This window comes from Trachinotus anak, unplaced genomic scaffold (assembly GCF_046630095.1).
Source record: "Trachinotus anak isolate AG129_WGS33_773 ecotype Australia unplaced genomic scaffold, CSIRO_AGI_Tana_v1 ptg000005l, whole genome shotgun sequence".
In the NCBI taxonomy this organism is placed as follows: Eukaryota; Metazoa; Chordata; class Actinopteri; order Carangiformes; family Carangidae; genus Trachinotus; species Trachinotus anak.
Window position 1 is genome coordinate 23001171 of NW_027273856.1, and position 24600 is coordinate 23025770.

Below are 24600 nucleotides of genomic sequence, written 5' to 3' on the forward strand. Positions count from 1 at the left end.
ATTACATTCCTGTATTGTTAGTGTTGGGGACGTCTTTAATGCTCATTTGACCACACTATAGTCTGCTTTGTGTATGCCAGCGTTTCTATAATATCCCTATATGAGTGTGGTTGTATTCTCTTATCGAAGGATCTGATTCTAGGTGAGTTTATAGTGACCTTGGTATTTAATGGTGAGGAAATAGTTTGTTTGGTGCAGACCTCTTCATGTATACTCCATAAGCTGCGGTGTTAGCTACAGTAGGCCTTGTGTATTATTACAGTGTGTATTGACAGCTTTACAGCAGTGAACCTGCAGCATATACATGTGACAGCATATATTAGTTAGAAACACAACAATTCTGGTTAAGATATCTTGAAATACACAGTATGTGCAGGATGTATTGTAAAAGTTATAGAGTTGCAGTTATTTGCAGTTATTGTACTTCCTCTTTTCCAGAGCTTTCTAAGATAACTAATGGTTTTCCGTAGCACATGGAGTTTGCTTGGTTGTCATGGAGATCACTGTTGTCATAACTTGTATATTGTATAACACATGTAGTGTTTACCATTGCCTACTGTCTAATATTTTTTAAGCACTTATTTATTACATGTTTATTGTTGGAAAGCTTGTTTCCCCACGTCTTAAGTCATTTTGTTCCCAATTTAGAAATTATATGTAGAGGTAAATATTAAATATAAATGTAAATATTGTATGTCAAAAACTCTTGAAACCGTTGCCAAATCAATTTCTTTTTCTCCATCTCTGGTGAACTTACAGTAGACAGTGAATAGTTGAACAGCAAGTAGCCATAAACCTACAGAGAGTTGACTGGAGAGCTGTCTAGATGAGGTGAATAATGAAGTGAGCACAGATTACAGATCATGGAAAAAGAAAATGACAAAGGCATCCTGTAAACATGCGATAAGCACGTGGGCTGGATGAGTGAACAGTCTTTGCCTCTGGTTTGTCACCATCCGCCTGTTTCCTGCCCGCCAGTAAACAGCAGTGAGCTGATTTAGATGTAAATCCTCCTACTCAAGGTACTTGTTTTTGACTATCCTCCACCTCCAGAGATGTAACACTGAACACTATGTAAAAACAGATAACAGATGATTTGTTATGTCAGCAGGTCAGCTAGGATACCTGGTTTCTATCAAATATGTTTGTGTGTGTCTTTGCTGTCATGTTCTCTAGACCAACACTGCTTGGTGCACTCAGTCAACTCTCAGTCTTGTCAAATATGCACACAGATGTTAAGCCATTATATCTATTATAGCCATTACTAGCTATTATAAATAAGATGACCTCAACTGGGAAATGTGCTAAGCTGAGTCTGCCTGAACTGCAGCACAGTATTTAGGATTGTAATTAGGCTTCGGACCTGAGCTCAGATCAGGGTACAGTGGCAGATTACGACACAGCTAATGTACTTTATCAATTTTAGCTCATCAGACAGAGATGGGCAGGGTATTGTTGGTGCTGATTCAAAAGCAGAGCAGAGCAGTTGATGGAAAATATTTGTCAAGACTCAGATTACTCTGCAGAGTGAGGCAACAGAAGTCTTGATTAGTCAGGATTCACAAATAGATACTTGATATTAATCAGAGGTGAAACAATTAGTCAGTTAATCGATTAGCTGAACTGTGGAAAATTAATCAGCAACTATTCTGATAACCCGGTAATAATTTAAGTCATTTTTCAAGCAAACATTTGTTGGTTCCAGCTTCAAATGTAGGGCTTATAGTTAACTGAATATTTGTTGCTTTTGAACTGAAAAAAGATCTCTTAGAAGTTTTTACAAGCATATTTAACTATTTATACACTGGATATTTAATAGACAAAATAATTGTGAAAATATTTGTTAGTTCCAGATCTAATTTTAATTCATTGTTACTGCGGTTGTTTACACCAGTTTTCAATGGTAATGGTGAATGCCTCACTTTTAAGACGCTTTTAATGGGTTCAGGTTATAATGGAAAAATTATATTGCAGTTGAACAGTTCTTCAGTCTTATGCGTTTTTTCTAAGAAAGAACAACAAAAAACATGTGACTTGAACTAGATACAAACACACATTTGATAGAAAATGACTAAAAAAAGATGACTTAAGGCCTCCAACCATGAGGGCCAACCATGTGGAAGCATGTGATTAATGTGCAAATTGTTGCCAGTTTATGCCCGTTTGCGTCCTGACCCACTTTTTCCTTGTCATTGTCCAACACGCAGACACGTTGCCACCGGAAAGGCAGATGCCACTGTCGCTAAATGCACCTTCTTTCTCTTACTCACTAAGATGATCAATAGTCTTTTAACAGATGCCTGTAATCCAGTTCCAAATTCATGATTCACATAGGGATATTAATATTAATTACAGTCAGTGAGGATGTAGACACAGTAAATTACGCTGACTAATACATTTGTGGAAGTTCAAGGCTCAAGATCTCACCTCTTTTTAACTTAATGCCCACAGTCATTTAATCAGAATTAGTATCCCATATTAAGTCAATGCTCAGCTAAAGTCTGCTATAGAGTTTGAGGGCAGTGCAGGTTGGCAGGATGGCACACTGGTGCGAAAGAGGTCTGTGAATGTGTGAAGCCTCACAAAGAGGGTCACCGTGACTTTTGGCACAGTTTCTATTTATTAGCCAGGTTCATTGATGCTCTTGGATAGCAGTGTGTATTTTTGGGTATCGTGATATTAATCTCTCTTCCTCTCTCTCCCTCTCTTTCTCTCTGCCACAGAGGTGCGGAGCTGTCACATTTGAAAGGTCGGAGCAGAATGCCATACAAGTTCGCATGCTGGGTAAGAACGCTAACTGACCTGAATACCTCAGTGCTAAAGGTCTGTGAATATGTGGAGTCAGTTAGTTGCAAATTGGTGATGGAGAATGTTTCCAAATATTTGGTAACTCTGCTTCAGGCTTTCAATAACCTTTGGCCCGGTTTAATCTCTATGTCAAACAGAGAAGCATATTTCTGTTATCTCTGTATACACTCTACACTGTCCAGTTGAATGGCTCCTGTTCAACACAGTAAGTTTCACAACTCTGTAAAAGAGTCCAGGTCAAGCCAAGAGTCCACCTTGTTGAGAAGCCTTTAAGTGTTCTAACAATGTTGACTTTTTCCCAGTCATGTTTTTTGAAACAATGTCTGGAGTGGAGACAGTAAAAAGTAGCTGTTTATCATAACTACAGTCTGAGACCTTGATGATTCAGACCTTGAAATGTAGCCAAAGCTGGTCATTTTCCATACTGATGTCAAACTTGTTTAAAAGTTCCCTGAAAAAAAGCAGAGTGAAAGTGTGAAGCAACCTCAAACATGTGACAAAAGAGGTAAGGCATGTAAATGACACTCGCGTTCACATGCACAGAGGCAAATAAGCAGAAACGTAGATACAAACACAAATACAAACAATTGCCACTATTTTCTCTAGACAGACCATCACATTCGCTGGCTGACCCACTTCCCTACAGCGACCTGCCAGAAAACGTGACCAGTGGCATCATTAAAAGAATCGAAAATAAGAGTCCTCACTCACACACACACACACACACACACACACACAACACAGAGCGGTCTCTCACTTGTGTTGTATACTGTGCATTGTGTGCGTGTGTGTGTCTGAGAGGCAGTGAAGCCAGCCGTCCACTGCCTGACCAAGTTTACTTGTCAAGACCCAGACTCTGATATCTTTCACTCTCTCATTCTGTGACATCATCACTGTTTTCTTCTGTCACTTGCTTCTTCGTTAAACATTCGGACAGTTGTGAATCTTAACTCTGTTTTTTTGCTGCTATTATTCTTTTTGCAGCTTTATTCACATGTTTTCATCTGTTAAAGTCACATATGATTCAGTCCATGATGAGATCACTGTCAGCCTCCACAGTGCCAAGAACAAAGACAGCTATCCATCTTCATTTTGCCGCTGTTGCGCTCATTCATGGTGCTGATAAAGGCTCTTTTAAATGTTTTATGATTGTAGGGCTGATTAGACGTATGATTTGGTACCATGACAGAACAAACCAAGATGAGTCTGAGATAAAAAAAAATAATCATACAGTGCGTGGTGTTTGAAGATTTCAATCATTTTTCCTTGTGATCCTGTCATTCTTTTAAAACGCGTCAGATTTTTTATGATGAGAGGAGGCGGAACGGATTTCGTGGAGCAGAGGAGAAAAACTGGCAACAAACAGCAGGCAAGAAATAAAGTAAAGCAGTGTGTCTGGAGTGAGGTTTATGTTATAATCCAGCTCATCAGGTTTCAGTGTAGAGCTAGAGCTCACCTAAAGTTCACCATGTTCTTGCAGTTCACTCACCTCTGGAGAGTTTTCAGTGCTTTTTGTCATCTACCGCCTACATTCTTTTTTTCCCTTTCTGTGCAAACTGCAGTATACATTAGCAATACAAACATCATGAAAACATCAAGTTCTTGCTGTCGATTATAGGATTTACTTGGCGAGTACAAAATAAGAAACATGCTCTGTTTCTCATGATGTCACTACACCGTACAAGAACATATAGAATTTTACACTACATACCCACTGCTGATCACAGTGACACCACAACAGCTATACATTGAGTACACAGCTACGGTGCTTTGTCAAACTGTCTGTACATTGTCTCACTGCCTGCCTCGCACTGTTTCCCACAGTCTGTATCTTTTATCTTAATGCTCTTTGCCTCGTGATTTCTTTGCAATCAACTTCTTGCGTCTGTTATGCGACATTCAAGGCTATGTCCCTGTCTGTGCCTGTGTGTGTGTGTGTGAGTACTTTTGTGAGCATGTGACTGTTTCTCAAGGGAACACTTCAGTGGAAAATGTAATGGTTGCAGCACTGCGTCCTTTGTGATTACACAAAGATCTACTTACATTCATTTAATTGTAGTGTTATAATTAATGCCTGGTTTTCAGCAGCCACAGGGAAGCCTTCGGGTGTTTGTGCTATTCGAGGATGACAGGAAGAGAGCGGTGTCAGTCCCAAAAGGATGTTCAGTTCTGTACAGTTCATCTGAGTTAAAGCTGCTTTGGTTCAGACCATTAAAATAATTTTATGAGTTGCAGAGCACAAATAGTAAATAATACAAATGTTAGTAAGAGTGTGTTTGTTGGAATTGATGGAAAGTAGGAATTTGGTTTGTTTAGATAAGTCCTGGATACAGTTAGCGTTTGCATTAGTCATCACAAATGAAACCATTTCACCTTTGACATTTCTTTGAACTTCTTCTAAGAACCTGATGAACAAATCCTGTTCTTCTGCTTCTGTCTTCTGAAATCCTGGTTGTGGCTAACCCCAAGGCTGGTTAGTCACCTGAACAGGAAAATTTGGAACAAATAAACAAAACAATCCCGCTCAAGTGCTACTATTCCAGAGAAGCCTTAATGTGGAGTGACTCACGGTGTGCTGTGTACCTCGTTTTACCTTCAAGCAAAACAAAGGTTGTTCTCTCAGAGTGAGAGCTTGTATTCTAAAAGGTTAAACAAACTCTACACACAGTGAGTACTAACAATTAGACAATTAAATGATTAGTTGTCATAATAATAATAATAATAATAACTTTATTTGTATAGCACCTTTTAAAAACAGGGTTTACAAAGTGCTTTGACAGACATATAAAAAGGCAGTGGTAGTAAAAAGTGGGACTGAGGTGGAGTTGCTCAATTCCAGTTTCTCAAATATAAGGATTTAAATCCCTTTAGTTTGGTTGGGCAAACCAAACAATATGAAGACCTCACCTTGGACTTAAATTTTGACTGGCATCTTTCTAAGTTTCATTATTTCTTGACATTCTCCAGATCTAGCAGTAAGTCGAATAATTGAAAACAAAACAAATAGACTTAAAGTTGGATCATGATTTTAATGCTTTGTTAAAGATTTTTGTGTGTTTCATGCAGCCCTGCTCCCACTGACCTCACCATGAGACAGAGGATGCGTCCGTGAACCCAAAGCCCCATGAACGTTCACACATATCCTATTGGTCTGTGGTGGGGTAGCAGCATATAGGCAGAGAGAGAGAGAGTGTGTCAGTGAGCTCAGAGTGTGGAAAGGAGGGGCTTTTAGACTCCACAACAACGCTGGCGCAAGTGAGACTACAGAGGGGAGAGAGAATGCGGCAGAAGGAGGCAGCAGACTGTCAGTGGCTGAATCAGGGAGACAGGGATACGGGCGGATTCTCCTCTTATCTTTCTGGCTTTTCCAAGCTTTGCATTTTTTCTTTCATCTTTTTTTTATCATTCTGCACCCTTTTTCTCTCAATCTTTCTGTCCCTGTCTCCTTCCTGCTGCTAGTTCTGTCTCTCCCTGCAGTCTTTATCCCTCTGCCCTACATCCAGACTCACTACTATCTCAGTCTGTCCTCCTCTTTCTCACCCATGGCTACCTGACAATGAGCTTCTCCTTCCTGTGTCTCTGTACCGCTCCTTGTTTCTTTGTCCCACCATCCTTCTTTCTCTCCCCTTCCTCACTTTCTCTCCCCTCTTTACCTTGATCTTTCCCTTCACTTGTCCGTCATCCATATAATTTTGTGTGGTGTGAGGATGCCAGTATTAGAGGGGCTCTGGGGCCCAGATCTTAGGATGCGGGACTCTGGTCTTGGTGTCGGGGTTGACGTTGGCGTCTGTCCAGATGAGGCGTCCCGCTCACCAGTGTGGGGTCCTCTCAGGACTCCTCCCGTTACCTGCGGGGGCCTGTCGCTGGCCCTGGAACTTCCGGCTCTCATACGGCAGCTCAGGGCAGCCTGGAGGGCACGCAGGGGAGGCCCTCGGGGGTCCGAGAGAAGTGAGGCGAGCACTTGGGTGGAAGCGGAGAAGGAGGATGTAGAGGAGGGGAAGAGGGACATAGAGAACAGGAGCACACATCTGGAAGGTAACTTCCACATAATACATATTACAAATAGAGGAACGCTCATGGGAGTCAGATTTCTGATAAATGTTTGATGTGTCATGCATGTTGTCTGTTTGACCCAGCAGCTGCGTATGCTACATGAATACACATTTATAATTGAAAGCACATAGTGTGCGTTTTTTTGGTGCACATTCCCTCACAATGTGTAATGATTTGTGCAGAATTTGTTGTTCAGGTGTCTCTTCAGAGTGTTTTTTTCGCTTATATATATTCGATGTTTGACTCCGTGTTTTGTTGCACATTTTCATTTTTGACATGTGCATGTGTGGGTGCATGTGTGTCTGTGTGACAGATTATATGCGACAAGCGCGCCTCTGGCCCTATGTTTACGTGAATGTCTGTTCGTAAGTGACGTTGGTCCAGACGCGATTTAGAGCAGTTCAGACGGCCGGCCAGAGTAAATGATGAAATGAGGGATTTGAGGATTCTGGAAAGCCAGAGAGCCCATTAAATAAAGCTGTGTAACCATCTGCTCAGCTGCAGCTGTACTGATGACACTGATGTGACGCCATCAATCGAGCTTCTGTCCGTCTGATGACGCAGAGTAATGTTGTTGACAGTTTGGTATGAAAATACTTTAGTGGAAAAGTGACTGACAATTGGCCAGTGTGTAATGTCAACAGTAATGACAGGAAATAATGATAAATCTTATATTTAACAATGGTGATCATGAACAGCACTGACATTGCATTAATGTTGAATTGGCTGTTGACTATAGGAACACTAATGCAGACTTTAATGAGAGGTGTCTTTGGCCTTTCTGTCTCATACATTGATATCATTTTACTGTTAGATCGACACTAGGCCTGACTGCCCGTGTTTTTTGATAACGTTTATCTCATTGCCATTTAATGATATGAGCGTGATGCAGCGAAAGACTTGACTTCAATGTCTGCACAACCAGCTGATCCAAAAATGGAACCATGTACATTTAAATCTTTGTGTGTTTGTGCTTTTGAAAAGTTGAGATGAAGAGATGATTCATACTGTGGGGAATTACCTGTGTGCAGGTACTGACTCATACGGTGGAAAATAGACAAATGTATGCCGTTCACAGCCTGTGACTTTCCCGGTTGAGTAGTGATGATCTCATTCCTCTGATGATGACTTCTTCTTTTGATTTCACCACAGAAATGTGTCAAGATACTATGAGATACCTTGTCTGTGGTGAAAGTGAGTCATTCTGACATTTACCGTGTCAAAGACTGAAATGATCAGAATTAATGTTGTGTTTTTTTCTAAATAAGGGGAGAGTTACCTGGTTCAGGCAGATTTAGGTAGAAAAAGTACAGCAGGCAATTTTTTTGAGTTCAGGGTTTTACCAAAAACTACTGATTGTTTCAATACCTGAAATGTAATTAGAATGGTCATATTTACATTTTTGTGACATTTAGACATTCGGAGCTGCCATACTCCAGTGCTTGGAGTATGGTAGCTCTCTGGATTAAAAACATATGTAAAAGGCTCCCCTTTATGTAAACTCCCGGCAGATGATTGGCCACTCGGACAGCCTGGGAACCAATAGGCCGTCCTCCAGTCTGCTCAGGTGTAATCCAGTCAACCCATCAGCACCTAGAGGGAAAACTAGGTGAGGGAGAAAGACAGGAAACAGAGGGAGGAGGAAAACGACAACAAAAAACACTATGCCCCTGCATGGCACGTAACATACAGTATGTTGGATATTCACCATGCTGCAGACAAAGACAATTCACCTTTTGGCCAGCAACTATTTAGATTTTTTAATTTGCTAAAGATATTTTTGAAGCAAAAATGCCAAAAATTCACATGTTCCAGTTCCAAGTTATCTTAGTCTCAATGAAATTAAACAGAATATGTTTTGAGTTTGGCCTGCTGATTGGATAGAAAGACATTTGAATATGTCAAAATGGGGCTTTAGGAACTCTTTGCTATTTTCTAGATGATAGATAATAGTTCATAGAAAATAATAGTTACTTGCTGCCATAACAAAAGATATGAAGCCATATTTCCCTCTTCCATACATGTTGGCTTGTACTGATGTTTTTACACATCTGGCTGCTGTCGCTGGCAGATCATAAAGGCTATGAATCATTTTAGTGAAAACACACACACACACAGAATGTGTTAGCTCTGCCAGTGAGTTAACTGTATTTGGACATTGCAGCCAGCTGCATGGATGCACCGTGTGTATCTATGTATCCCCATAAAGCAGCAGACGCAGCTGTGGGCGGCAGGAAACATTGTCTGCCACTGTGTGTTTAAAATGCGTTTGTATTCGAGTGTTGGCGCTGCACATGGCATCAGTGTGTCTGACCGTCTCTTTCTGAGAAGGAAAACATCCCCAAAGGACAATTTGTGCCATAAACATTCAGAGATTCAACAGAGCTGAGTGAACGTATTCCTACAAGAGTCCTGTGTGTGTGTGTGTATGAGCTGTGTGCCAAGTGTGTGATCTTGTTTTCGCATTTGGAATCAGGGATTTGGCCTCATTTGCAAGTGTGTGTGTGTGTGTGTGTGAGCGTGTGCGTGGTGTGAGCGTTCACGCACAGGTCGACGACAAGGCGCATGTGCGTCGCCGCATCTTTAAACAGCCTTTCCAACTGATTCACGTTTTCATCCTAAGTGACCCAGTTCTGCTCAGCGTGGAGACAATGACCTATTTACCACACAAAGAGTTAAAAGAAGAGAAGGGAAAGGGGGTGGGGGGGTGGAGGGGCGAGACGAAAGAATGGATCAGATGGGGAGAGGGGGTGTTGTTGTTGAGCACGAAGGAATGAGGGATGATAGGAAGGTTGAGGGGGTGGTGATGGAGAGAGAGAGAGAGAGAGAGAGAGGAGGATGTGGAGACAGGATCCAGAAGTAGGGGAGGAATGAAGGATGGCGCGACACATAAAATAAAAGTATGGAGAGATAGCTAGAGTGAAGGAAGAGAGCCAGAGGCTGGTGTGTGTGTGTGTGTGTGTTAGTGTTAGTGTGTAAGGGGTGATCTAAGTGTTACTGCTGTGTTTTTTTCCAGATGATGTATTTCCTCCTCTCCTTCCCTGTCAGCATGCAGGATAAAAACGCAAAGAGGCTTTCCCCCTTTTCTTGCTCAAACTAGGCCAGCAGGACTCTTCTGCCTCACTTTAACAGGCTGAGTCACTTCCCCCGAGTGGTGTATATTTGTTTGGAGGACTATAACATGCATAAATAGGGAATGATGCCACTTTTCCACTATATGTTTTATGTATAGCCACCTTGCCTACACAGCAGACACACTCGCATATACCAAAACCACAACACCTGCCCGCAAACTCTGCTACTTTGGCAACCCACACTTGCAAGGCAAGATCTGGCAACCCAAGGGAGTTACCACAGTGACTCCAACCCCATTAACAGATAGTTTAGCTGCTCTTGTAAGCGGGAGTCACAGAGGTGATGTGAATTGGCAACCTCTGGGACATAATACGCTCCAGTTCCTTACATCTGATTTGTAAATTATTCAGTATTCCCATAGTTTTTAGTTCATTCAAGTGTAAATTTCATGTGTGTGCTTGTGTGCTGTGGCTTAGAGCCTAGTTTAGTTGTGCCTTGTTGTCACTGGCCTCAGGGTTTGTGGATTTTGCATTTTAAACAGAGGCAGTATTCAAGGATCCGTTGTGCTGTTGTGTTCCCTCTCCATCTGATAGGTGCTTAGGATTAAAACCCAAAGGGTTACTTCTGGGACTCCTGCAGAAAGAAATCATACTATAGACAGGAGGCAACGTGCTGTCAGCATATTAGAAATACATGGGCACTTCAAACATATGAGAAGAACATAGTTGCATAAATTCTTTAAACAGAAAACCTTTGTTCTAAAGCAGAAACAACATTCACTCCTTCTGTTTGGTAAACAGGCTATAAACTACCTTTGTTTGATCAGCGTCACTGTGACTCTACAGTAAAGACGAGAACAATTATTGTATGAGCAGAACGTACGCGGTCAGTGCAGCACCAGTCTGATAATTAATAAGTGTTCAGACATGCAGCATAACAGCTGCACTGTGGCATGAAATCCATTCTCCTCAGGCAAACTCAGCCCAGATGCATGATGTCCTGGTGATTCAGGGAAGTCAAAGATCCTCTTGTTTAATAGAGGCTGATTTAAAGACAACTCTAAATCTGCTTTTATGAGGCTCATCGTGTTGAACATCTATGTACGGCACCAGGGGAACACTTTGCTCTGTTGTCCTCCCGTCACCCCGCTGGCTGCTCGACTTATCCTTCTATCACCTCTGCTCTGCTCTGCCCCCCAAACCCCTCTCTCTCCTTCCTGCTTGAAAGCTTGATTCATGGATTTGGAATATACCTTGCTCCATCTTTCTCCTTTATTCCACCCTCTCCTTATCCTCCCCTCTTTCTTTCTTCCTCTCTTATTTAGCTGATGGCAGACTGAGCACTGGTCATGCTGGTGTGTTGCTGGCTGAGAGACGAGGCTCCTACCCTCTGATTGACCTGCACATCCTGAAAAGTAAGGCTCCTTACCTATTTAAATACTACACAGTATACAATACTAACATCTATTCATTTACTTAGAAATCAACATTGTTGTTTAAAAATAGTACAAGTTTCCATGAATTCCATTCAAAGTTTCTCATGGTTATAGAAATTGTTCTATCTGGTCATACAGTAACACACGAACTATAATAATTTTTTGTGACCCATAATAGTCAGTGTTCATATGAATGTAGCACATGTGGTAGTTGTAAAAAAAAAAAAAAGATAAAGTAAATAAAACTCAAAGACAATTCTTGGTTCACTCTCCATTTTCCAAAGGAGACCAAGGCTTTGTCCCAGAACCTGCACATGCAGTATTTGCACTGAGTCAGATACTCCTCGTGTGATGAATTTCTGCGAAATGACATCCAATGAAGGATTTTCAGGGAATGTGGGGAAACACGTGGTTAATGAGGTCATCTCACTGCTCACATGCATAGATGAATATGTGTCGTTCCAGCTCTGATGTGTTTTTATTTTTGTTTCACATCAATGAAGGTTGCAAGAAACAAAGATGTTACAGTTTTTGTATTGAAATTAAACGACAGAAGATATTAGATATTATTTCAGGATTTTTAAAAATCTCATTGTCAAAATAAAATAATTAATCAATCGAACTTTACAGTTCAAAGTGCTTCACAGATTCACTGATAAACTGAAAAGAAAAGGACAATCATGTAAGAAAGCTGACAATGAGATACAATGAAATAGCTTTAAAAACCTACAATAACATTAGCAAACAAAATCAAACATAAAAAAATTATAATTGATAATAAAAGAACAGAGAAAAAAGATAAATAAAATAGAATAAAATACAATTTAAAACATAATTACAACAAATCAAGCAAATAAAATAAAGTGACTAATAACTAAAAACTATATTTAATTAAAAGCCAGGTTGAAGAGGTGAGTTTTGAGTGTACGTTTAAAAATGTCAAGACTTTCAACAAAAGAAGGAAGCTTATATGATATGACATATTTATAATGTCTATGGCAGATTTTATCAGTTATACGGATGTGTTGTGGCAGAATCCAACATGTCATGAACTTTAACTTCTCTATATGTGTTAATTGTTGCAGGTGGCACAATGATGAATTATGAGATACACTTGTCTCTGAAAACAGCTCGGAGACTGAATCAGGGCAATTGTGCGTCAAATGTAGGTTAAGTGTACTGTGTGTTTTTCAAAAGTAGGTCACACAGTTGTCTTACTGACCTGATGGAGCAAACCCTTTTACTTAATTACTCAAGACCAAAACATTGGGTATTTGGACAGAGCCGCACACAACTCAGAAAATCTTAAATCTATCACCACTGCACCACGTAGTCACCTCCAGATAACATTTGTCAGGTCCTCTGGATGCTCTGTTCAAATTAATTTTGGGTCTTTGTAATTTCAGCCAGTGCCCAGCAGGGGGAGGTACAGTCTGGCACCAGGAGGAAGGTGAAGCGTCTGCTGAGCTTCCAGAGATACTGCCACGCCTCCAGGCTGCTGAGGGGGTTAGTGCCCCACACCCCCGGGTCCCTACACCTGCTGGACGATGACTACCTAGGACAGGCTGGGGTAAGGGCACACACTCACTCACAGGTATCCCCAGCTCTCTGTATCACCTATGTGTCACGTGTGAATCACAGACCAACTCTGACAACTTCTGTCTTCTTGTTACAGCATATGCTATCAAAAGTAGGCACATGGAACTTTGACATTTTCCTCTTTGATCGTCTTACAAATGGTAAGACGACTTATCGTTATTGACTTTTCTTAATTTATGTAAAATAAAATCCTGTTGTTGTCACTGTGTTACCCTCTGAATGTTGTCATTAGATGTTTTGTTTTAACCTGTGACACTTAATTTTTTTATTTCTCTGCTACCACTCCAAGCTTTAGAATGTAACTTTTGTAAAGTTGACTTTAATGTATGTATCTTTTCACATATGAGTATTTTGTGTGTGTGTGTGTGTGTGTGTGTTGTAGGTAACAGCCTGGTGACTCTTATGTGCCATCTCTTCAATGTCTACGGTCTCATTCATCACTTCCAGCTGGACATGGTCAAACTGCACAGGTTTCTGGGTAAGCTGCAAGAAGGTGGCAGTGATTCTACCCATCAGCCCTCTGTCCTCTAATATTAATGGATACTGACTTAAGGAATCTTATTGGACCAATTACATGAGTATCATAATTTTTACAACAGTGTTTCATAACATGTAAATGGTAAGGAGTACTGGTATGATCACACATTTTCTCCCAGTTGTCACCACCTGTCACACATAGAAAGCTTTTGCTCTGTAAAAGGTTCACCCAGCGTCTGATTTGGCAGAATACACCTGAAAGCAGAGCAGGGTTTATTGTTTCAGGGAAGCCTCGACTGCTTTTTCTCTGCCAATGAGTCATTACAAAAGGGACACTGAGTTTGTTTTCCCCATAACAACAAATACAGATAAAGTGACTGTGAGGATGTTGTGATTAATGTGATGTGATTAATCCAGTATCCGCTCATGCTAAACGGTACTCTCAGATACAGCAGTGCCTGTGTGTTGTTATGGAAACAAAGTGCGCAATCAGCTTTTTTTTTTTTTTTTTTGCCCTTATTTCCTTTTAACCCCAATGTGTGAACCCATCCTACAGTAACAGGATTTTTCTCCACTCATCATTGGACAATGGAAACTGGGAGCTAATATTGTGATATTGGTCAAAATATAAACTTTGTGGTGCATCTCAAAATTACCAGTTGATAATAAATGCTTATGTTACATCACCACCTACGTAAGTTGTTGTCTCTTCAGTTTCCCTATGTGTCATACATCCATTACAGAAAAGAACTTTCATCATTCCTAGCAACCAATGCTACTCTCAGCTTTGCTATTTGTTTCCTGGGTTGTTGCAGCCGTTGGTCAACATAAGCAGTTTGAAGAATAAAAAGGTTTTTTTTTTAAAAAGTAAAATTTTGCATTTCTTCAGTGTATTAACTGGATTATACTGATCTTATAATCAAAGTAAGGCCTATATGTGACAGTTTCAACAGTGTTGCCTGAATTGCATTAATATCAGATCAAAATATGAAAGGTCAAATAATTTAACACGATATGGCTTCATCTCCTGTCTTGCCAGGCATGGTACAGGAGGACTACCACTCCCAGAATCCCTATCACAATGCTGTTCACGCAGCGGATGTCACTCAAGCCATGTACTGCTACCTGAAGGAGCCCAAGGTAATGAATGATACTGTATTCACAGATATGCACACCCTCTCTGTTTCACTCTCTCTGTCTCTCCCTCTCTCTCTGACACTGCTGCGATTCACTAGGCTTGAGCTTCTCCTTGACATATTCTATTAGCTTCGCTCCCTGAGGGATAATTCCTGCTCGCTTAGACTCGGCAACACATCTATTCACAGTTTGGAGCAATCCCTCAAGCCCTCTGACCAGATTAAGTGCCGCTGCATCTTTCCCTTCATGCAGTAATTGTTTTGTGTCCTTGCTGTGTAAAGCACTTAGTGATGCACATGTTTTGTCAAAGGCACACACGATGGTGTGCTTTCAGTAACCAGGACACACTCATATAAGATGAAAAGCCTGCTGCTTCTCTGATCAATATACCATTTTGTCCTTTACTGACCGGTAAGCATTTATCTCCATGCTCTGACACACACTTAGATCTGTTATGAATTAAAAGCTGTAACTGTGAGTGAGCACTTCAGTTTAGAGTGCAAGATATGAGACCATTTACATTCTGAGGTAAATATATTTGTAGAGTTACCCAGAATGTCTCCTTTATTATACGTTAATTACTTTAATTATTATACTTTAATTACAAGAGACATGTTTTAAGTAGATTCAATTAAAGAGTAAATATACTCAAGGTCAAAACTTGTGCAGTCACCAAGTATTAGGACGGGTTTGTTTAGGCTTATTGCTCCGGAGTATTGGGTGTGGAATTAAATATTAACTTTTATCATCTGTAATTTTAGGTGTTACATTGAAATCTAGTGTGTTGAAGTACAGCCAAAACAACGGAAAAACATCAGTATTATAAAACATCAAATAATGCTTTTTTATTATTTCAATCGTAGCATTAAAACTGAACTGAAAACAGGGGAAACATGTAGGAAGCTCAATTTTTCTTTTTTGTTTGACAGGGGAGACACTTGTCCCATCATCTTTCTTTCCTTCCATTTCTTCCTGTTGCTAACCAGCTGTCCATTTTGATCCTCCACCTTAATGTTTAAGCTCACAATCAGGGTGTGATAGCAAAACATCCACAATGTGGTCTGGCAGCGACAACATAAAAGTTACTATCATTGGCTTTTGACAGTGTTGGGCCTTTTTATAGGTGAAAAAAAGAAAGGAGTTTTAAAACATTTTGAATGTTCTTAAAGATCATATATCATTTCATCTTTTCACTAAAATTGTACTGTTGTGCAAATGATTTGTCAGCCCACTTGCAATACCTTCGTGGCCCCGGCCCACAGGTCGGGCACAGCGCTCTACACTGTATGTTCTGTTAGTCTCTTACATTATGTGTCAGTCATTGTAAAACTGACAGTGATGATATTGAGGAAACTGGACTCAGGTCAGGATAAAGACTATAAATTCAGGGTGTTCTCTACATGCATCTCCAGAATCTTAGAAGGTCAGCACAGCTATCAGGTTTCATTTGAAATGAGCGCATGTGTCTGTGGACCATCCTTGTGTTGTAGCTGGCAGAGCAGCTGAGCCCTCTGGACGTGTTCCTGGGTCTGATGGCAGCAGCCGCCCACGATGTGGACCATCCTGGAGTCAACCAGCCTTTCCTCATCAAGACCAGACACCACCTGGCCTCCCTCTACCAGGTACACAACTGGGGTGGTGCTGGTTATTAGTGTGTGCTTCAACACGTGATGGTAGGTCCAGTGTCAAAGCTGCAACCAAAAAATATTTGAAATCTTTCTCATCCTGAACAGAACACATCTGTGCTGGAGAGTCACCACTGGAGGTCCACTGTGGGCATGCTGCGAGAGTCAGGACTGCTGTCCCACCTGCCTGCTGACATGTGGTAAGAACACACACACACACAAATAATAGAAACAAATATTTTACAAGGATATCTCACTCTTTTGATCACTGAAGACGTGTGACCAAGATGCATATGAAGTGGGAAATTGACAGCACACTTTGTCTTACTGCAATCTTATCTTTTGCCTATGCCACGCGAATCAGGTTGTGGTTAAATAATAATGATGCATTTATTACCATAAAGGAAGGTCATGAAGGTCAGAGGTCAGGGTCAGTTTCAGATCACCATCACAGGGGCTCTCCATTTAGCACATCGCTGTAAAAAGCACTAGAAAAGTGTGAAGCCTATAATAACTTCCCAATGAACATACAGTATATTTCCAAAAATGTAGCTGTTGTTAGTACAGGTTGAGTCAAAAATGAGCAGTTCAGTGGTTTTGGCTCAGTGTCACCCCCCTCTGCTCTGCAGGCAGGACATGGAGCAGCAGCTGGGCTCTCTCATCCTGGCTACAGACATCGGCCGCCAGAATGAGTTCCTGTTGACCTTCAGAGAGCATCTGGACAACCAGGACCTGGACCTTCAATTGGCTTCACACAGGCACTTTATGCTGCAGGTATACTGCACAACCACCCCACAATACATCTAATTATAAACTATACTTAATCAACAACAACTTGGATACGAACTGTAAAGCAAAGTCTGTGTGAATGCCTCATCTATTTGCCCTCAGATCGCGCTGAAGTGTGCTGACGTCTGTAACCCGTGTCGAGTTTGGGAGCTCAGCAGACAGTGGAGTGAGAGGGTGTGTGAGGAATTCTACAGGCAGGGTGAGTAAACTGTCTTCTGTCACGTCAAGACAGAAATACATCAGAGAAAATGGTTCTGACATTTGAAGTGTTTTTAGTGTACCTTTAAATTTAAGGGAACTTAGGGAAATTAGATATTTTCATCATATTATGATGCCTTCAAGACACCTGAGGCTCCCCTGAAATTCTGGCATTTTACAACTAACAATCTGTGATTTAAATCATGGCAATGGTCCATTTCATTGGTTGCCTGTCATATCTCCTATGGGCATGCATTGACGTTGTGGTTGCCTGCCAGAAGTGGTCAAAATATATACAGTTTTAAGCTACATTTTTGAGATACACACTGATTGTAACTACTTAAACATAACAATGTAAAGATTTTATTCAGGTCTGCATCTTTTTCTGTGTCTCTGCTTTTCTTTTACATGTTCTGGTATTTATTAACAGGTGACCTGGAGAGAAAGTTTGACTTGGAGATCAGTCCTCTGTGTAACCAGCAGGCCGACTCTGTCCCAGCCATCCAGATAGGTGAGTGCAAAAGACGTGTCCCTGACAGAATATATACCTCAACTCACTGAGAAACTGCATGTGGTTGCAGGTAAAGTCAGGCTCACTATAAATGTATGAGTCCCCACCCCCCGAGTGCTCACTCTCCCTGCCTTTGCTATGTCTCCTAGGTTTCATCTCCTACATTGTGGAGCCTCTGTTTGAGGAGTGGTACCGCTTCACCGAGCCCAGCCTGCTCAGTCAGACCATGATGGGTCACCTGCACAAGAACAAGGCCCGCTGGAGCCGCCTTCGATACACACACACACATTTAGATACGCAGACACACCCCCTCATTGACGAGCCGAAGTCTGAAGGTGGAGGTGAAGAGGGAGAAAGCGTCCCTTAATCTTCCTCTTGTTTCTTGGGGTGTTTCATCTTCCTTTGTAAATGGAGGGAGGGAGTATTTATGAAGCTCCTTGCTCATCCTCCAGCATATTTCCTCCCACTCGTGGGTGTACACGTGCTCTGAAAGTGGGAGTGCAGGATGGGAGTCTGGCCTGTGAGAAATGGCTCCTTCAGCACTGCAGGAAAAAAAGAAGATGGAGACAGATCCGTGGTAGAGCAGATGGATTGATAATCTTAGTAAATAAATGCCAATTTGACAAGTCATGCCTTGCTCTTTAACCCTGTGATATCTGCTTCGAGGTTACTGAGAGGCAGGTATAGAAAGGAAAGGTTATGGCTGAGGGGAGAAGAGGGATCAGCACAGACAAATATTAATGTGTCTGCACAATGCTGCTAGAAGAATAAAGAAAAGCCAAAATTATATACAAATTTCATAAGTCAGCTGGACTGTGCTGAAAAAGATGCTATAAAATATATGAAAGAATAAGAGGAATATATTAATATATCAACTATACTATGCTTTTTAAACTTTTAGACAATGCATATTAAGCTCTTTTCACTTTTTCTCTTTTTGTACAGCTTGCACTTCTACTGGATGCTCTTTCATACAAGTGTCTCACTTGTCTACTTTTCACTAAAGTGCGTTTTAACTCAAGCACTAAGTTGGTATGTCAAGGTATTGTAAACTAACATGTATTCTGTTTAAACTGTGTAACCTGTAAGACTGACCAGTACAACTAATGACTGACATGAAGTGGCTTCAGCTGGTGTCGCCCAGTTGCTTGAACTCAGATATCAACCATCAGCTGGATGTTTTTCGGACTTGAGCCAACTCACCGACGTGGAAACACAAATGAGAGCTTTTTTTTTTTCATGTAATGTTATAAACAGTACAATCATTACATACTGTGATGTACGACCTCAGCACTGAACATGCCAAAATCACAGCAACGTATCAACCGTTTCACTGCATATGGATATTGGGAAACATAGCCCTCCTTACACTGGTGTTACCTTTGTAACAACTTAATGGGTGCATTTATTTATCTGATAACCTCACTTTACAAGCTCATACACAACAAAGCCTTAACAGCAACTCGGTCTGTCTGTGAAACACGTTTTGTGATGGTGTTTTACCATTTTCCGGACAAGCTTTCTTACACGATCAAACTGTTGTTGCCTGTTTTTCTTCAGCCATACCAGCATACTGAAACACACACACACTCACACACACACACACACACACACACACACACACACACACACACACAGTACTGTAGCCATTTGTTTCCTGTTTGATCTCCCAACCAGTGTTAGGGTCAGATTGGGTCGTACACTCACTGAGCATTGCCAAGGTGCCAATGTACTGATACATTGACTCACTGCTCTGTTACCTCTCTAAGGCTTTTATATTACTTTGTTTTTACACTTGTTGCAGGCACTGTGTGCACTGCATCTTGTCATCAGAGACTTGGGCCAATTAGTAGCTACAGATATTAACAATTCTGATACATCTAATTTATCATATCCTGCAGTAAATGTCAAATCAGTCAAGATGTTTGTTACAGAAAAATGTATATACATTATTCATTGTTAAAAATATGTACAATTCTCAATTGTCTGAAATGGTGGAACTGAACCATATGTAGCTGATGTAACTTAAAACAAAGCAAGTATTTGTAAATGCTAGTTGGTCCAAGTGTAAAATGAACCAATATAAAACAGTAATTTTAATTTTACCAGTCTGCTCTAAATATGTATAAATAAGGTTGTCACACTTTAGATTCATGTCTGGCATGGTCGAGGCTGTGTTCACGGTGCTAACAGAGGCCCTGGCCCCACGTCTTCCCTGAGCTATAATAGAAGAATAACCTGAGCTTTATGATTCTAACAACCCAGCCAACCCACAGTGTCCACATACAGTCCATTCTGTAAGATAATCACAGCTCAAATACTGAAAAGTTATGTTCATGAAAAGTGTAAAACCAATGATATAACAGAATTTCTATGAGTTGTTTTTTTTTAAAGAAAAGTTATCCTAATTGTGATATAAGCCTTTTCTATGAGGTGCAATAAAGTTAAGTCATTGGCCAAGTTGTAAGAACGTGGCCATATTCATATCAATCTGTAGCTCTGGTTATTTGTAAATTATTCCTATGTCCTCACTATAGCACTGCATTGGCTTCACTGAAACACTCACTATACTGAAGCCCCACGCTTTCACTGTCTTTGATGCCTCTTCTATAACAGGGGATGTAATCTCTGAAAAGCCTGACACTGTTGACTGATTTCATTTATTCTAACATACACATACACTTGCCTCTTTGGTTACCAGTGGTTACTGAGAAAGTTTACTGACCTATTCAGTCTTTTTAATTTTTTTTAATTTACACCTTTCTCTGAGTACGGTTCCCGGTGTCAAGAGGAAAACCTGTTATTAACTATATAGACACAGAACATTGTGAAACATCACATCATGCTACCTAAAACTGCAGGATTTTATTCTTTGTAAGTGACAGTGTTACTGCCACAGTGTAGACCTTGTCAAGATAGCAGGCCTCAGGCTGCCTTGTATTTGAATACCTCTCAGGATCCGCACTGATACAGGGTCACTGAGCCATACTGGTTTCACTACCAAGTATAAATGTGTACTGTAGTTTTTATACCAGAATAGTTATTAGAGCAGTTTCACTATAGGTATCATCTTATTAAATCTTGACTGTAATGGTCAAAAGAGGTTCAACCAGGACCGACTGCTATCATATATACAGAACAGTAGTTTCCATTATAAAATTAGACAAAGAAATTAACAGAAATCCAAACATTTTTATGCATATACACTGAGATGGGGTATGTTTCTTGTTTACCACTTTAAAGAGTCATCCATGGTCAAAAGTAACCAGTGTCCAATACACTAATAAACTAATCCCGTGGTGCAGTCCCACCCCAGATTTAACTGTTTTGATGATAGAACTTCTATCTTCACTTGTAGTGTAATCAGTTGCCTGGTGGTTTGAAAGATTGTCATCTCAGTAGCCAGTACCCTGCAGTGACAGTATCATTCTAGTGCCACAGTTACTGAGAGAAGTTAAAAAGAAGTTTTGTTTCCTGTTTTTCGCTCATGTGTTTTACTGTGATTGACCTGCTGCAAAACTGAAGCGGGTAACGCTGAGACTGATGCGCCAGTTGTCATGGAACCGTAGACCTCGAAATCAACAGTGAAAAAAACAAGCTTTTCATAATGTATTTAGTTGCAGTTTTAGTTGCTAGCTACACTGCTAGCTACATGAAGGACTTAATGTCTGGAGAAACAGTAATCATCATCTTAGTAATTGTTGTCGAATTATTATTTGAATGAAGCCTTTGAATTTAAGCCCATTGTATCCAAAACAGATGATCTGACGTCTTGACTGTATATCCGTTCTGGCAACCAACCTCTGAGCACTGTGAACAATGAAAAATAAATGTTTTTCAATTAACATCAGACACATTATGTGTATTTCTGTGTTTTTTTTTTTTTGTTATGTTATGAGCGTGATTGAGCACTAGATGGCAACAAAATCATTTCAGTGGCTCTGTGGACAAGAGAGCAGCTACAGGGGGCCAAGCTATCACTCCTCATGGCAGGGGGCCTCTACCTGCTGCTTTGTATACAGTATAAATACAACACACGGCCTGTAAATCAACATGACAATTTCTGTGATGTAAGCACTGCTGGGGGCCATGAACCCATATGTAAACAAAGAAATTAAAGAAGAAAGACAGGCTGAAATCACACAGCATGAAGTTGTTTTAAGTTGTAGTTTGAAAGACAAACAACAGAATTTAAGAGGCTGAGTGACTCACACTGTTGGATCATGAAACTGTGTACTGAGGGAGGTTGTTGGCATTTTCTTACCTACTGTAAATCAAACTTTTGCAGAACACAGGAGGCGTTTAAAGTAGAATTCGATGCAGAATATTTGTGGGCCAAAAGAAAGGGGTAATGTAAGGTGAAAAGAGGTCAGATGACGGAAATTAACGTGAAGAGGATTAATGGGGATTTTGTATTCAAAAGAGAATAAAGAAATGTGAAAGTACTGTAAACACAGGATTGATATACTCTATTGATAACTATTGATGTAGTGCAGTGAGCAGAAAAAATGGAACAGACCCAGTCTGTGTTTCCCTCATTTGCATATCTCTGATTTGCAATGTAAATGAGGCTCGTAGATTGTGACAGAGGCAGAGTCCATTTGTGGTTGGTCACCTATTCAATCATATTACACTGTACTGCTTGACCTCTCTAAACTTTATCTTGCGGGAAGGTTTCTTCTTCAAATGCTACAACAAAGCTTTTCCTGGTACTCTGGGACTGGAGACACCGGAGTACCCTCACTCACATATGCACAGGGTCTCTCCAGACACGATAGTTGTTTTGAAGAAGTTATGTTTTTAAGACTTGAATCTGTTCATCAGAGCTTGACAGTCTGACGTCCATTCTTACGGATAATACTGTCTTTCTGTCTCCCACTCAAATACACACACAATTCATCCCAGTCAGTCAGTATTCACCCAGCATGTGTCACTGTAAATATTGACACTGCAAACAGAGACCCCTCTTTTGCCCCCTAAATGACAGTCAACCAATCCAACCACTCCCTCTGTAAAAACACTCACTCCATCAGCTTATTGTGTCGATAACCATCTACCTCCAAATGCAAACCTGTAAAAAGTGCTGTTTGTCATTTTTCATTAGTAACTGTGTGAGAGTACACAGGAACCAATTACAGCATTACATGGAACACACCTTTAATTAGTTCTCTCTTCTTTTTTTTTTTTCACAGAATTTGAGCTGATACCCTGAAACCTGCTTGCCTGCTGTAAGATGGAGAGTAAAGACTGTGTGTAGAAAGTGAAAAATGAAACTCATATGCTATGTCTGTCTCACTTTGTCTGTCTTGGTTACTGTGCTCTGCACTGAAAGGGTTAATCTCTTGTTGTTAGTCACCTCCTATGGGCTATGTACCGTATGTCTTTTTTGCATTAACTTTCTTTCTTTGAAAAACAATAATTGATTTCAGTTTACTGAAGTGAGTAGCACAGCAAAAACCACTACCTTTCTCAAGCATGTGTGTCTTGTGAGTCTGTGTGAGTCCTCATCCACAATACTAAAACTAATGTAACACACACAAGCGACACCAGAAGTAGCCAGGTCAAATTCAGATTTAACTCAAGATGGTTCCACAGACGCTGGTAGACGCTGTCTGTCGCAGTGTGTTACACCCTATGACACATGTTGAACTCATAATTGCTCTCTGCATCACAGGACTGGATGGAGGAATAATGATCTCATGGTATTCATCTATAATTCATCTTAAACCTTTCAGTGCTCAATCCATTAACAGCTTAACCCTAAGCTTAACTATTTCACATGTACTGTACATGTACACAAATCTTTGCTGAACCGGTTTCAATTCCTTTTTGGATAAATTAAAGATTATCATCTGGTGTTTTTTTATGACTCATATATCTTTGTTTGTTGTTCGACTTTGTGTGTGTTGTTCTTATTTGCTGGTAGTGTGTTTTTTTTGGTTTTTTTTTTGGTTTATTTTTTTTTTCTTTTAGGTCTCAATAAGATTACCTGATTAAATAAAGTTAGTAAGTGCACTGTGGTGAAATTCAGAGAAACATGCATAAAGTAATGCACAGCAAAAGCTTCAGTGAATCAGTGGAATGAGAAGATATACACTGTGTATCATTATAAAAGGGTAAGAAAAATCTTTTATAAACATTTAAAGCTACTTTCAATTTAAGGTAAATATTACAAAACATCAGGGTTCAAGTGATGAGTAATAGAACACCATGGCTGTTTTCCAGATACTTTACTTTTTCAATTTCATTCATGTTTTGTACATCTGTTTGCTGTGATAAGAACTATACATTTGGGTCATATAGACCAACTGAAATTTATTGTAGAATGGATTTTGGCGGGTTTACACTCCACTACATCCCTGCATTTGTGTGTCTCTGTGCAGCAGGTGGTTTCCAAGCAGCACTCTATGTTGTGGAATGACTAAAGCGTACACTTAGGGGAAACAAAGGGTTAATTTTTGTCATGCAGTATGTGACATGCAACACCCACACATTCACAAACACCCTGCAAACAAATATGTACATGATCAATATCCAGGAGCAAAACTTCTTTGCAGGACTAACTGTGTGTGTGTGTGTGTGTGTGTGTGTGTGTGTGTGTTAAGCTCTCTTATCTTACTTATCTTACTTTCTAAACCCCTATCCTTCTGCTGTAACGCTGACCCAAAGATACACCACCCTCAGCTTCAGTGAAGACACACCTGCCACACTTCATCTGCTCCATTTATGAAAGCTGTGTCCCCATTTGGAAAAAAGCTGATTTTTATGTCAGCAGTTAAGGCCAAGGCCAAGGGTTAGGGTTAGGTTAAGTGTGTGTGTGTGTGTGTGTGTGTGTGTGTGTGTGTGTGTGTGTGTGTGTTTCTGTGTGAAGGGGTGGGTGGAGGTTTCACCGC

The 24600-nt window shown here is 40.5% G+C and overlaps 1 protein-coding gene across 3 annotated transcripts in view; it reads left to right on the forward strand.

Annotated features, from left to right (window-relative positions):
• The window catches only part of LOC139622012 (3',5'-cyclic-AMP phosphodiesterase 7B-like), a 61985-nt gene extending 40428 nt beyond the window's left edge, over positions 1-21557 (forward strand). For 2 of the 3 annotated variants that reach the window (XM_071479044.1, XM_071479042.1), the window contains 12 exons: positions 2724-2784; positions 11261-11350; positions 12778-12941; positions 13047-13110; positions 13353-13448; positions 14487-14587; positions 16075-16206; positions 16318-16409; positions 16839-16983; positions 17101-17197; positions 17627-17707; positions 17857-21557. In XM_071479044.1, coding sequence (XP_071335145.1) covers positions 2778-2784; positions 11261-11350; positions 12778-12941; positions 13047-13110; positions 13353-13448; positions 14487-14587; positions 16075-16206; positions 16318-16409; positions 16839-16983; positions 17101-17197; positions 17627-17707; positions 17857-18074 — 1287 coding nt within the window. In that variant the 5' untranslated portion in view covers positions 2724-2777 and the 3' untranslated portion in view covers positions 18075-21557. The other variant, XM_071479041.1, reaches the window with a different exon arrangement.
• Positions 21558-24600: the final 3043 nt, after the last annotated feature.